Source organism: Bison bison, unplaced genomic scaffold, assembly GCF_000754665.1.
Source record: "Bison bison bison isolate TAMUID 2011002044 unplaced genomic scaffold, Bison_UMD1.0 scf7180017847276, whole genome shotgun sequence".
In the NCBI taxonomy this organism is placed as follows: domain Eukaryota; kingdom Metazoa; phylum Chordata; class Mammalia; order Artiodactyla; family Bovidae; genus Bison; species Bison bison.
The window spans coordinates 35,133-46,605 of record NW_011477849.1 but is presented as its reverse complement, the minus strand read 5'-3'; the positions used below and the strand labels follow the sequence as shown (position 1 = coordinate 46,605).

General features: G+C 48.2%; 1 protein-coding gene across 2 annotated transcripts in view; it reads left to right on the top strand.

Annotated features, from left to right (window-relative positions):
* The first annotated feature begins 5,991 nt into the window (after window positions 1-5,991).
* Window positions 5,992-11,473, top strand: part of LOC104990343 (steryl-sulfatase-like) — a 36,046-nt gene continuing 30,564 nt past the window's right edge. Inside the window, exons 1-4 of one of the 2 annotated variants that reach the window (XM_010842366.1) lie at window positions 7,661-8,196; window positions 8,510-8,656; window positions 9,154-9,275; window positions 9,380-9,502. In XM_010842366.1, coding sequence (XP_010840668.1) covers window positions 8,108-8,196; window positions 8,510-8,656; window positions 9,154-9,275; window positions 9,380-9,502 — 481 coding nt within the window. In that variant the 5' untranslated portion in view covers window positions 7,661-8,107. Of the gene's footprint in view, window positions 6,155-7,660; window positions 8,197-8,509; window positions 8,657-9,153; window positions 9,276-9,379; window positions 9,503-11,473 lie in introns of those variants that run through there. The other variant, XM_010842375.1, reaches the window with a different exon arrangement.

Genomic DNA, 11,473 nt, shown 5'->3' with positions numbered 1-11,473 from the left:
TATGGGCTTTCTCTAGCTCTGGTGAGTGGGGTCCACTCTTCCTTGTGTTGTGCGGGCTTCTTGCTGTCGTGGCGTCTCTTGGGGCCGAGCATCGGCTCTAGGGCGTGTTGGCTACAGTAGCTGGGGCACACGGGCTTAGTTGCTCCGAGCCAAGTGGGATCCTCCCAGACCAAGGATTGAGCCCGTGTCACCTGCCTGGGCAGTCAGATTCCTTACCACTTAGCCACCCAGGAAGCCCCTGGAAGGCAGATTCTTAACTGCTGGAGCACCAAGGAAGTCCTGGTCCATCATTTTAATAAAAAACGGCTATTGCAAATGTTTTACCCTAATACGGTGATTAAAGCATCTTGTCCCATTTATCAGCTATTCAAGCTTTTATTTTCCACTGCAAGTAAATACAGACGGGTAGAATCCAGGAGCACTAAAGAAAAGGCAAGGATGTCCCTCTGTTGAGTAGAATATCAATTCTAAGTTGAAGAACTAACCAGAGTTAGGCTGAAAAATGTTGTGAATGTACTTATTATCTGATCTACGACGCAGACATATTGAGTTATCAGAGAGGATAATTCATCCGCGTGGCTTTGGCAAGCGAATTCATTTTCTTTTCCTGTAATCCATTTTCATAGCTTAACATTTTTATTAAAAATGACACCTGTTCCCTCACGAAAAGGAAGCACATTTTTAAGAGTTGCTGATTGATTTTTCTGCATTATTCAGGAGTTGTGTTTTTATTCCGAAAAATAACAGCTACCACCCTGCTCTCAAATCACCTCTGCAGACATGTGCGGTTTCTCTTGGTGGGGTCCTCAAACATTTCCATGACATGAGCAAACTCAGTTAGCAGTGACAAGCAGAGGACTGGAGAAGACTGAGTGCCTGCTAAGTCACTGCAGTCGTGTCTGACTCTTTGCAGCCCCTTGGACCGTAACCCACCAGGCTCCTCTGTCCATGGGATTCTTTAGGCAAGAATACTGGAGTGGGTTGCCATTTCCTCCTCCAGGGGATCTTCCCCACCCAGGGAGTGAACCCAGATCTCCCACATTGCAGGCAGATTCTTTACCTTCTGAGCCAGGGATGGCTGTGCAGACATCCGAACACACAGGCTTGTTTGCTGGAGGATCCAGGTGTGTAGTTGTGGATGTCAGGCCAGCTCACAGTTCCCACACGCCGCAAGAAGGATTCTGTGCAGACTTACAATCAAGGATGTGGTTGTTCCATCACTTTGGACAGGTTCAACCTAGTTAAGTTTGGCTGGGCTTTCCCGAGGCCTCAGTGGTAAAGAACCTGCCTGCAGTGGACGAGATGTGAGTTTGATGCCTGGGTCGGGAAGATCCCATGGAGGAGGAAATGGCAACCCACTCCAGGATTCTTGCCTGGAGAATCCCATGGACAGAAGAGCCTGGCGGGCTACAGTCCATGGGGTCGCATAGAGCTGGACACGACTGAGCAAGTAAATGACAACAACTTTCTCTGGCTGGATTTTATACCTGGGAGAATATCCTGACTGTGGTTAGGCCGTGCCTCTCAGCTGCACCACTATCTTAACTACCAAAGTCTTTTTTTAAAAAAGGCCTTTGCCTTCTGCTTATAATAAGTGTTCTCTGCACTTGCTTATAATCTCGAAAAGAACATCAGTGATTGTGTGAGGGCTGGGGAGGGGGGCACCCCCATCCTGCCTGGACGGATGGCCGGGCTCAGGATCATTTGTTTGAAATGGCTCCAGTGTGGAGGGGTTCGCTGGCTTTGCTGGAGTGTGGGGTTGGGAGTGGCAGCTGGCCCTGCACTTAGCACACATCCTACTTGTTTGGAGCCGTCTTTGGCTCGTGACCCTACTCTGGTTGTTACAGCCATTAAGCTTGGCCCCGATCCTGGGCGTGCTCAGTCATGTCCGACTCTTGGCAGCCCCATGGACTGTAGCCCGCCAGGGCTTCTCCATCCGTGGGATTCTCCAGGCAAGAATCCTGGAGTGGGTTGCCATGCCCTCTCCAGGGGATCTTCCAGACCCAGGGATCGAATCCAGGTCTCCGATGTCTCCTGCATTGGCAGGTGGGTTCTTTACTGATGAGCCGCCTGAGAAGCCCCGATGCTAATAGGTCAAATGATGTTCCTCTTTCTCTTCTCAAAACGTGGCCTGTGCTGCACAGCTCTCACCATCGTGGTGAAGCCTTTAGGTTGTTCCCAGAGGCCTTCTGGTATTTACAGCACAGATGACAATATCAGGATGGAAAGAAGAATATCACCGGCCTTCTCCTGGTGATCCAGTGGTTAAGACTTCACCTTCCACTGCAAGGGGTGCAGATTTGATTCCTGGTCAGGCAGCATTTATCCCACATGACTTTAACAGTGGTCCAAATTTTAAAAAAAAATCTTAAAAAAAAATGTCAAGCCTTTTCCAAATCCCTCCCTTTCTCTTCTGCTACAAAGCTTATGCTTCATATTCTGTTGTTTTCTCCTCATGCATTTTCATTCTCTCCAACTAGCCTATAAATGTTGGCCCATTCCTTCATACTGAATGTTAGAAATCTAAGCGAATAAGCCCATTTGTATCTTTTTTTTTAAATTAAGATTCCACCAATTTGTTGTTGTTCGATTGCTCAGTCGTGTCCGACTCTTTGCGACCCCATGGACCGCAGCACACCAAGCTTCTCTGTCTGTCACCAACTCCTGGAGCTTGCTCAAACTCAGGTCTATTGAGTTGGTGATGTCATCCAACCATCTCATCCTCCGTCGTCCCCTTCTCCTCCCGCCCTCAATCTTTCCCAGCATCAGGGTCTTCTCCGATGAGTCAGCTCTTCACATCGGGTGGCTAAAGTGTTGGAGCTTCAGTTTCAGCATCAGTCCTTCCAGTGAATATTCAGGACCAATTACCCTTAGGATGGACTGGTTGGATCTCCTTGCAGTCCAAGAAGCTCTCAAGAGTCTTCTCCAACACCACAGCTCAAAAGCATCAATTCTTTGGCGCTCAGCCTCCTTTATGGTCCAACTCTCACATCCACGCATGACTACTGGAAAAATCACAGCTTTTAAGAAGACCACATATTCAGATGGGATTTTTCCTGCTCTAATGTCAGACAGTATTTCTTATTGACTTTAAAAGAGTTCATCTATGTAGATGACACTTGAGGAAATATCATTGATGATACATGGCTCAAATTGAACAGAACGGCATTGCTTCTAAACAAAATACGGTTTGCGATGTAGGTTTTTCTTTGTTTCCAGGAAACCTTTTCTGCACCTGGAAAATAGATCTGAAACTTGTTGGTTGCCGTGGTAAAGTTTTCCATTAAGTCAGAGCAGTGTTAATTTTCTTATAATGAACAGATTCAATGTAATTATACCGCTAGTTATGAAAATGTTCTTTTGTCTCTCTGCTGCAGAATAATTCTGTTTTAGAAATAGCAACATTCTCAAAAAAATTTTTGTTTTTCTTCTTTGCCAAACGAAGTTTGTTCCGAAAAATAATTTTTTCAGGGAGGAGCGTTTGCCGTTTTTTCAGAAATGAATGTGCTATATACTCTTAATATTTTAGAGCCCTTGTATTTCATTTTAAGTACTTTTATCAACTAAGTCCTTTAAGAGTTTGAAACGTCTTTAGGAACACCTGTTCTACTCCATGTTTGTGGGTGAAAAGTAAGTATCATTATTATTATGATAATAATTTTCGTGCAGTGGGATTGTAAGTGACTACTAAGGTAAAATTTCAGACATTTTTTTAATTAATTTAGTTTTAATTGGAGGATAATCGCTTTGCAATATTGTGTTGGTTTCTACAATACATCCGCATGAATCAGCCATAGGGATGCACACGTCCCCTTCCTTTTGAACCTCCCAGCCCGTGCCGCCCCTCTAGGTTGTCAGAGAGCTCCCTGCATCACACGGCAAATTCCCACTGGCTGTCTGTTTTATGTGTGATAATGTCTATGTGTCAGCGCTGTTCTCTCTGTTCCTCCAACCCTCTGCTTGCTCTTCAGTGCGTCTACAAGTCTGTTCTCTGGGTCCACATCTCCACTGCTGTCCTGCAAATAGGTTCATCAGCACCATCTTCTACGTTCCTTATATATGCCTTAATATATGGTGTTTGTCTTTCTCTCTCTGACTCACTTCACTCTGTCTAACCAGCTCTAGGTTCATCCACCTCATGAGAACTGACTCAAATGCATCCCTTTTCACAGCTGAGTAGTATTCCACCGAGTATATGTACCACAACTTCTTTATCCATTTATCTCTTGATGGCCATATAGGTAGAACATTCGTTGTTTTTAAGGTGACCGAATCGTAAAGATAGAGTGAGAGATGCTCAAAGAGAGGCAGGCAGGCTTACAGAATTGCTTCTGAGCTCTCATTTGTATATTTTACGCAATATGTATACAGAAGTTAGAGACACAGTTCCTTTAAAGTTTTTATATTTATGTGTTTATTTGATGGTGCCAGGGTCTTAGCCGTGGCATGTGGGGTCTTTTGCTGTGGGGTGTGATGAACTCACCCCTCCGCTGTGCTTGCTGCCACCTCTTAGTACCCTTAGCTCCGAATGTTAAAGCTCAACATTCAGAAAATGAAGATCATGGCATCTGGTCCCATCACTTCCTGGAAAATAGATGGGGAAACCGTGGAAACAGTAGCTGACTTTATTTTTCTGGGCTCCAAAATCACTGCAGATGGTGACTGCAGCCATGAAATTAAAAGACACTTACTCCTTGGAAGGAAAGTTATGACCAACCTAGGCATCATATTAAAAAGCAGAGACATTACTCTGCCAACAAAGGTCTGTCTAGTCAAGGCTATGGTTTTTCCAGTGGTGATGTATGGATATGAGAGTTGGACTATAGAGAAAGCTGAGCACCAAAGAATGAATGCTTTTGAACTGTGGTGTTGGAGAAGACTCTTGAGAGTCCCTTGGACTGCAAGGAGATCCAACCAGTCCATCCTAAAGGAAGTCAGTCCTGGGTGTTCATTGGAAGGACTGATGTTGAAGCTGTAACTCCAATCCTTTGGCCACCAGATGCAAAGAACTGACTGATTGAAAAAGACCCTGATGCTGGGAAAGGTTGAAGGCAGGAGGAGAAGGGGAGGACAGAGGATGAGATGGTTGCATGGCATCACCGATGTGATGGACATGGGTTTGGGTGGACTCCAGGAATTGGTGATGGACAGGGAGGCCTGGTGTGGACAGGGAGGACAGGTTCATGGGGTCGCAAAGACGCGGACACAACTGAGTGGCTGGAATGAACTGAACTGAACTTAGCACCCAGTGCTGGAGCAATGAACCTTGTCTTCCTTGAGCTTGGAAAGGTTTGCGACACTCCCATGTCTACAGGTTTCCCTTTTAAAAGCTGCTGCCGGCACAGGTGACAGTCACAGCTAATTTTAGAAAGGGGTTGACATCGACAACTGGATTATCCTGAAATGCCTGTTTTTCTGTAGTTTTTCCAGGGCAGAGTAGAGAACGTGTAGCTGACGACAGAGCCTGCCTTAAAGAGATGCTTGTTTTCATTTTTGAAGAAGAGATGACTGTGTTTTCATTTTTCCAGACAGAGCCTGTGTTTTGGTTTGAGGTAGAAAGGAGAGGTCAGCGCTATGCAGGGAGAAGGAAATGTTTGTTTGTTGTAGAAACAAACATAGGGCAGAGAGGATATGGTTCTTTCTACGTGATGTCTCAGGCTTCTCAGATGGCTCCAAAGCAGGAGACGTAGGAAACTGGGGTTCAGTCCGTGTGTCAGAGAAAATCCCCTGGAGGAGGACATGGCAACCCGCTCCAGCATTCTTCCCTGGAGAATCCCACGGACAGAGGAGCCTGGTGGGCTGCAGTCCATGGGGTCGCAGAGAGTCGGATACGACTGAAGCGACTTAGCACGCACGTGTCGTCTGAGTTGCTTTGGATCCCGTCCCATCCGGGGTGGGTGGGTGGACAGTACCCTTTCTCCTAAGGGGAGGGGGAGAAGGGAGGATCCCAGACAAGGAGAACGGTCCCTCCCACCAGCATCCTTCATGACTCTCTTGCCCTCGCTCTTTGCAGGGACATGATGACCCTTCTGCTTCTGTTGCTGTTCCTCTGCGAGGCCCAGAGCCGGGCGGCATCAAAGCCCAACTTCGTCCTGCTGATGGCTGACGACCTTGGCATCGGGGACCCCGGTTGCTATGGCAACAAGACGCTCAGGTGCGGTGATGGGTCAACACAGGGACCCCTCCACAGGCTGGCCGCCCTGTGACAGGCAGCGGGCATTCGTGGAACACAGGCCACCGGGAGACGTGCAAAGCCCACGCTCCCCTCCAGCTGCACGCCACGTGTGGCTCTGTGTAGACACTGAAAACCAAGACTGCCCTCGAGCCATGTGAACCACGGTGTTCTGAGGTCACGAAAAGCAGGAGCTTCATCTTCTTCACCCTTGTAGGGAATTCTCTTACCGTCCGGAAGAGTTGGACACAACTTAACGACTGAACAACAACAGTTCATATTAGATATGCTACCAGACGTGATATTCCTAAAATTTATTAATGTAATAGGCACTGATTCCACTAAGGAGTCTTAATTTAAAAAATTGCAATCAAGTCTTTAAAGTTCACTGTCTGCTAATTATCAAAAGGAAGAAAAGGGCTATACAGTAAGAATTTATAATAATAAATTCATAGTAATACCCTAAATCTATCTTGCTCCCCATATTAGCATCCAATTCTTTTTCTTTTCATTGAAGTACAGGTGATCTACAATATTGTTTTAGCATGTATATATACACACATTCGTGTGCTGTGTGCTAACTGGCTTCAACCATGTCAGAGTCTTTACGACCCCATGGACTGTAACCCGCCAGGCTCCTCTGTCCATGGGATTTCCCAGGCAAGATTACTGGAGTGGGTTGCCATTTCCTCCTCCAGGGGATCTTCTCGACCCGGGGACTGAACCCTTATCTCTTAACGTGTCCTGTATTGCAGGCAGGTTCTTTACCACTAGCACCACCTGAGAAGCTCATATAGACACACACATACATATCTTCTTTATACATGTGTATATTCTGTTTTCTAATTCTTTTCCATTATTGTTTGTTACAAGATATTGAATATAGTTCCTGATACTATACAGGACCTCCTTGTTATGAATCTGTTTTAGAGTGTATGTCTGCTAATCCCAAATTCCTAATTTATCCCTCTCCCCAACCCAGCTCTTTCTGAACGACAGGCTTCATTTTATAATATCACACCCCCAAATAGATTTCTCAGTAGCCAATCTAGGCACTAGTCACGCATACGATTTCAGTATTCTCAGCATCTTGCAACATAAGGCCAAAGCCAAGTGGAAATGTTGACAATTAAATGGATAAAGTAAGGTAATAAACGGGAGAGGAGTTTGAGACCACAGGGCAGTACAACCATCTTGCCCACTGAGGTATGCGCTATTCCATGGGCTGCCCTGATAACTCAGCTGGGAAAGAATCCGCCTGCAATGCAGGAGACCCCGGTTCGACTCCTGGGTCGGGAAGATCCGCTGGAGAAGGGATAGGCTATCCACTCCAGTATTGCTGGATTTCCCTGGGTGCTCAGCTGGTAAAGAATCCGCCTGCAATTCGGGAGACCTGGGTTCCATCCCTGGGTTGGGAAGATCCCCTGGAGAAGGGAATGGCTGCCCAGTCCAGGATTCTGGCCTGGACAATCACATGGACTGTACAGTCTATGGAGGTCACAGAGTTGGATACGACTGAGCGGCTTTCACTTTCACTGTTACCTGATTGGCCTCTGGGCACTGAACCACGGAGGGTGGGGCCGCTGTGAATGAGATAACACGTCCCATCCCACAGGCCAGGAAGGGAGTGCAGTTAATCACATCATGCTTTTATGCTGTGATGGAAGCTGCTGAGATGGGGGATAGAAAGACATCCAGAGGTGGAGCAGGCTCCTCCCACAGGACGGGAAGGCCGCAGGGGGTCCCATGTATGGTCAGGACCGAAGTCTAAAAGATGGGCAGAGTGGCAAGGACCAGGGCTTCTTTAAAAGGATATGAGATAACCACTCAGAGTGGCCCCAGACCTGTGAGAACTCCCCCTCCCCATGCCGGGGAAGTCTGGCGTGATTTTCCGAGGTGACGGGGCCACGACCTTCCTGGAGAAAAGGCCACAGAATGGCTTGTCCTGCACAGAGCGCCATCCTCGAAGTGAAACCCTCCGTGAGCATCGCTTCAGCGGGAAAACCCTGGAGTCCACAGAGGGTGTGAGTAACTCATGGCCTGACCTGTTTCCAGCTTTGCCCTGGACTCTGTGAACCCCGGGTAGTTCCCTGGTAGATGCACCTGGAGCCCTTGCTTCCTTGCTCCTGGGGGTCCCGTCACCCCCTTGTCCCTGGAAAAGTGAAAGTGTGAGTCGCTCGGTCGTGTCCAGCTGTTTGTGACCCCCTGGACTGTAGCCCGCCAGGATCCTCTGTCCATGGGATTCTCCAGCCAAGAAGACTGGAGTGGGTTGCCATGTCCTTTTCTCCAGGGGATCTTCCCGACCCAGGGATCGAACCCAGGTCTCCCGCCTTGCAGGCAGATTCTTTCCCGTCTGAGCCACCAGGCAGAGCCTGATGACAACTCCTTCAGAGCCTCTCTTTGGCTGTGGTTGGGAAGAGGAGAGTCAGGCTGCCCCCAGAGCTTTCCCGTTTGGGGGCATACGGAGGCGACTGGCAGGGACAGGTGAGAAGGAGAGAGACCTTGAAACATCTCCATCCCCCTGGTCCCAGCAGCCCATTCTCAGGACTCGTCTTCTCCCTCCTAAACCAGAAGCTCAGAGCCCTGGGCAAGTGAGGTCCCCCAGAGAGGGCTGACCTCGATCGTGGAGCCCTCAGTGTGGTTTTGTCCTTACTCAGAGCCATGGTGCTGTGTCCGCTCCCTTTCCTTCACTCCTTCCCCCCACGTCTTGTGGTTCAGTCACTCAGCCATGTCTGACTCTCTGTGACCCCACGAACAGCAGCATGCCAGGCTTCCCTGTCCATCACCGTATCCCAGAATTGGCTCAAACTGATGTCCATCCAGTCGGTGATGCCATCCAACCATCTCATCCTCTGTCGTCCCCTTCCCACCAAGACACATGGCTCTATTTCCCTGGGTTACTGAGAAGTGACTCACTGTGCAAAGCCCACAAAGAAGCTTTCTTAAGATCATGATGAATGACCCACGAGTCTCTGTTCCAGGACTCCCAATATCGACCGCCTGGCCAGAGGGGGTGTGAAGCTCACGCAGCACCTGGCAGCATCACCCCTCTGCACGCCCAGCAGGGCGGCCTTCATGACCGGCCGGTACCCTGTCCGCTCAGGTAATGCCCTCCCCCCTCACCGCTGGCTCCAGCACCGCGCTCCTCGTCCTCCTCCCAGCCATAATGGTCCTCCCCGTCTTCATGGTGGATTTCACATTGCTCAGGAATGGCATCTCAGTCCCAAGTGGGAGTTTTCCTCTTCTCGGCCTCTTCTGGAGGACTGCCCCCCAGTGAGATTACGTTCGCCAAGCTTCTGAAGGATCAAGGCTATTCCACAGCTCTGATAGGTATGGGACTGAGGATCTGGGCGGGGTGGTTGGGAGAGTGGGGAGGGCGTGACCGCAGCCATCTTTAGGGTGACATGGCTGATAGAACTTGCACAGCTGTAGAAAGGGAAGAAACAATTTCAACTCTAAATCAAAACAGCAGGCATCTGTATGCAGTGTTTGAATGTGTGGATGGTCTCCTTATTTATGTATCTGTGTGTATGTGTGTCGATGGATGGATGGATGGGTGATAGGTAGATAATGATAGACACACAGATGGACTGACAGATGGACAAATGGATAGATGGAAAGATAGTTGAGTCAGGTGATAGAGACAGGGAGAGGTAGCTCAGTAGATGAGATGGATGATGGGTGAATGGCTGATGGATGAACTGTGGATGCTGGATGGATGGATGGATGCTGGGTAGATGGTAGATGGATGGTGGATAGATGGATGGCAGGTGGATGGTGGATACTGGATGGATGGAGAGGTGGATGGATGATGGATGGATGGGAGGTGACTGGCGAATACTGGATGGGTGGTACTGGATGGATGGATGGTGGGTGGATGGTGGCTACTGGATGGATGGGTGAATGGTGGATGGATGGTAGGTAGATGGTGGATACTGGAGAGATGGATGAATGCTGGGTGGATGGTGGATGGATACATAATGGATGGATTCTAGGTGGATGATGGATACTAGATAAATGGTGGATGGTGGATGGATGAGGATGGTATGGTGGATGGATGGATGGATGGTGGATGGTGGTGAGTGGATGGTAGATGGATGGTGGGTGCTGGATGGATGGATGGTAGGTGGATGGATGGATGGATAATGGATGGTGGGTGGATGGTAGATGGGTGGTGGATGCTGGATGGATGGATGGTTGGTGGATGGATGGATGGATAATGGATGGTGGGTGGATGGTAGATGGGTGGTGGATGCTGGATGGATGGATGGTAGGTGGATGGATGATGGATGGATGGTAGGTGGATGATAGATATCGGATGGATGGATGAACAATGAATCCATAGATGGGTGGGTGGATGACTAGTGGATACTGACTGGCTGGATGAAGGGGTGAGTGGGTCAGTGGGTGAGTGATTGGATACATGAATGAATGGTGGATGCTGAATGAGTGGATGTTGGATGGATGAGACACAGAGGCAGAAAGTTGAAATATATGGTAGATAACAGAAAAATGCATAGTTGTGCACACACACACCAAACACCACCACACACACACGCACACACACACACACCATACTATTGATAAAGATTTTCATCTTACATGGCAGTAATAAAATTGCATCTGAATGTTTCTCATTTGACATGCCCATTGATTTTATTCCCTTGATAGGAAATGAATCCTTCTCCCCTTTCCCTTGATGAGCTTGGGTCTACGTAGGTCATCAGAAGAATCATGGAAAATCTCATGGGAGCAAAACAACCCTTCTCTTCCTTCCCACATCTGGTCATAAAACCACCATCACTTTTTCTCTTGTGTGAGGCGCTCACTAATTCACTAATGCACTTCACATTTTATAAGAAATGTTTCAGTTCAGTTCAGTTCAATCACTCAGTTGTGTCTGACTCTTTGCAACCCCATGAATCACAGCACACCAGGCCTCCCTGTCCATCACCAACTCCTGGAGTTCACTCAAACTCATGTCCATCGAGTTGGTGATGCCATCCAACCATCTCATCCTCTGTCATCCCCTTCTTCTCCTGCCCCCAATCCTTCCCAGCATTAGAGTCTTTTCCAGTGAGTCAGCTCTTCACATCCGGAGGCCAAAGTACTAGAGTTTCAGCTTCAGCATCAGTCCTTCCAATGAATACCTGGGATTGATCTCCTTTAGGATGGACTGGTTGGAACTCCTTGCAGTCCAAGGGACTCTCAAGAGTCTCCTCCAACACCACAGTTCAAAAGCATCAATTCTTTGGCGCTCAGCTTTCTTCATAGTCCAACTCTTCACATCCATACATGACC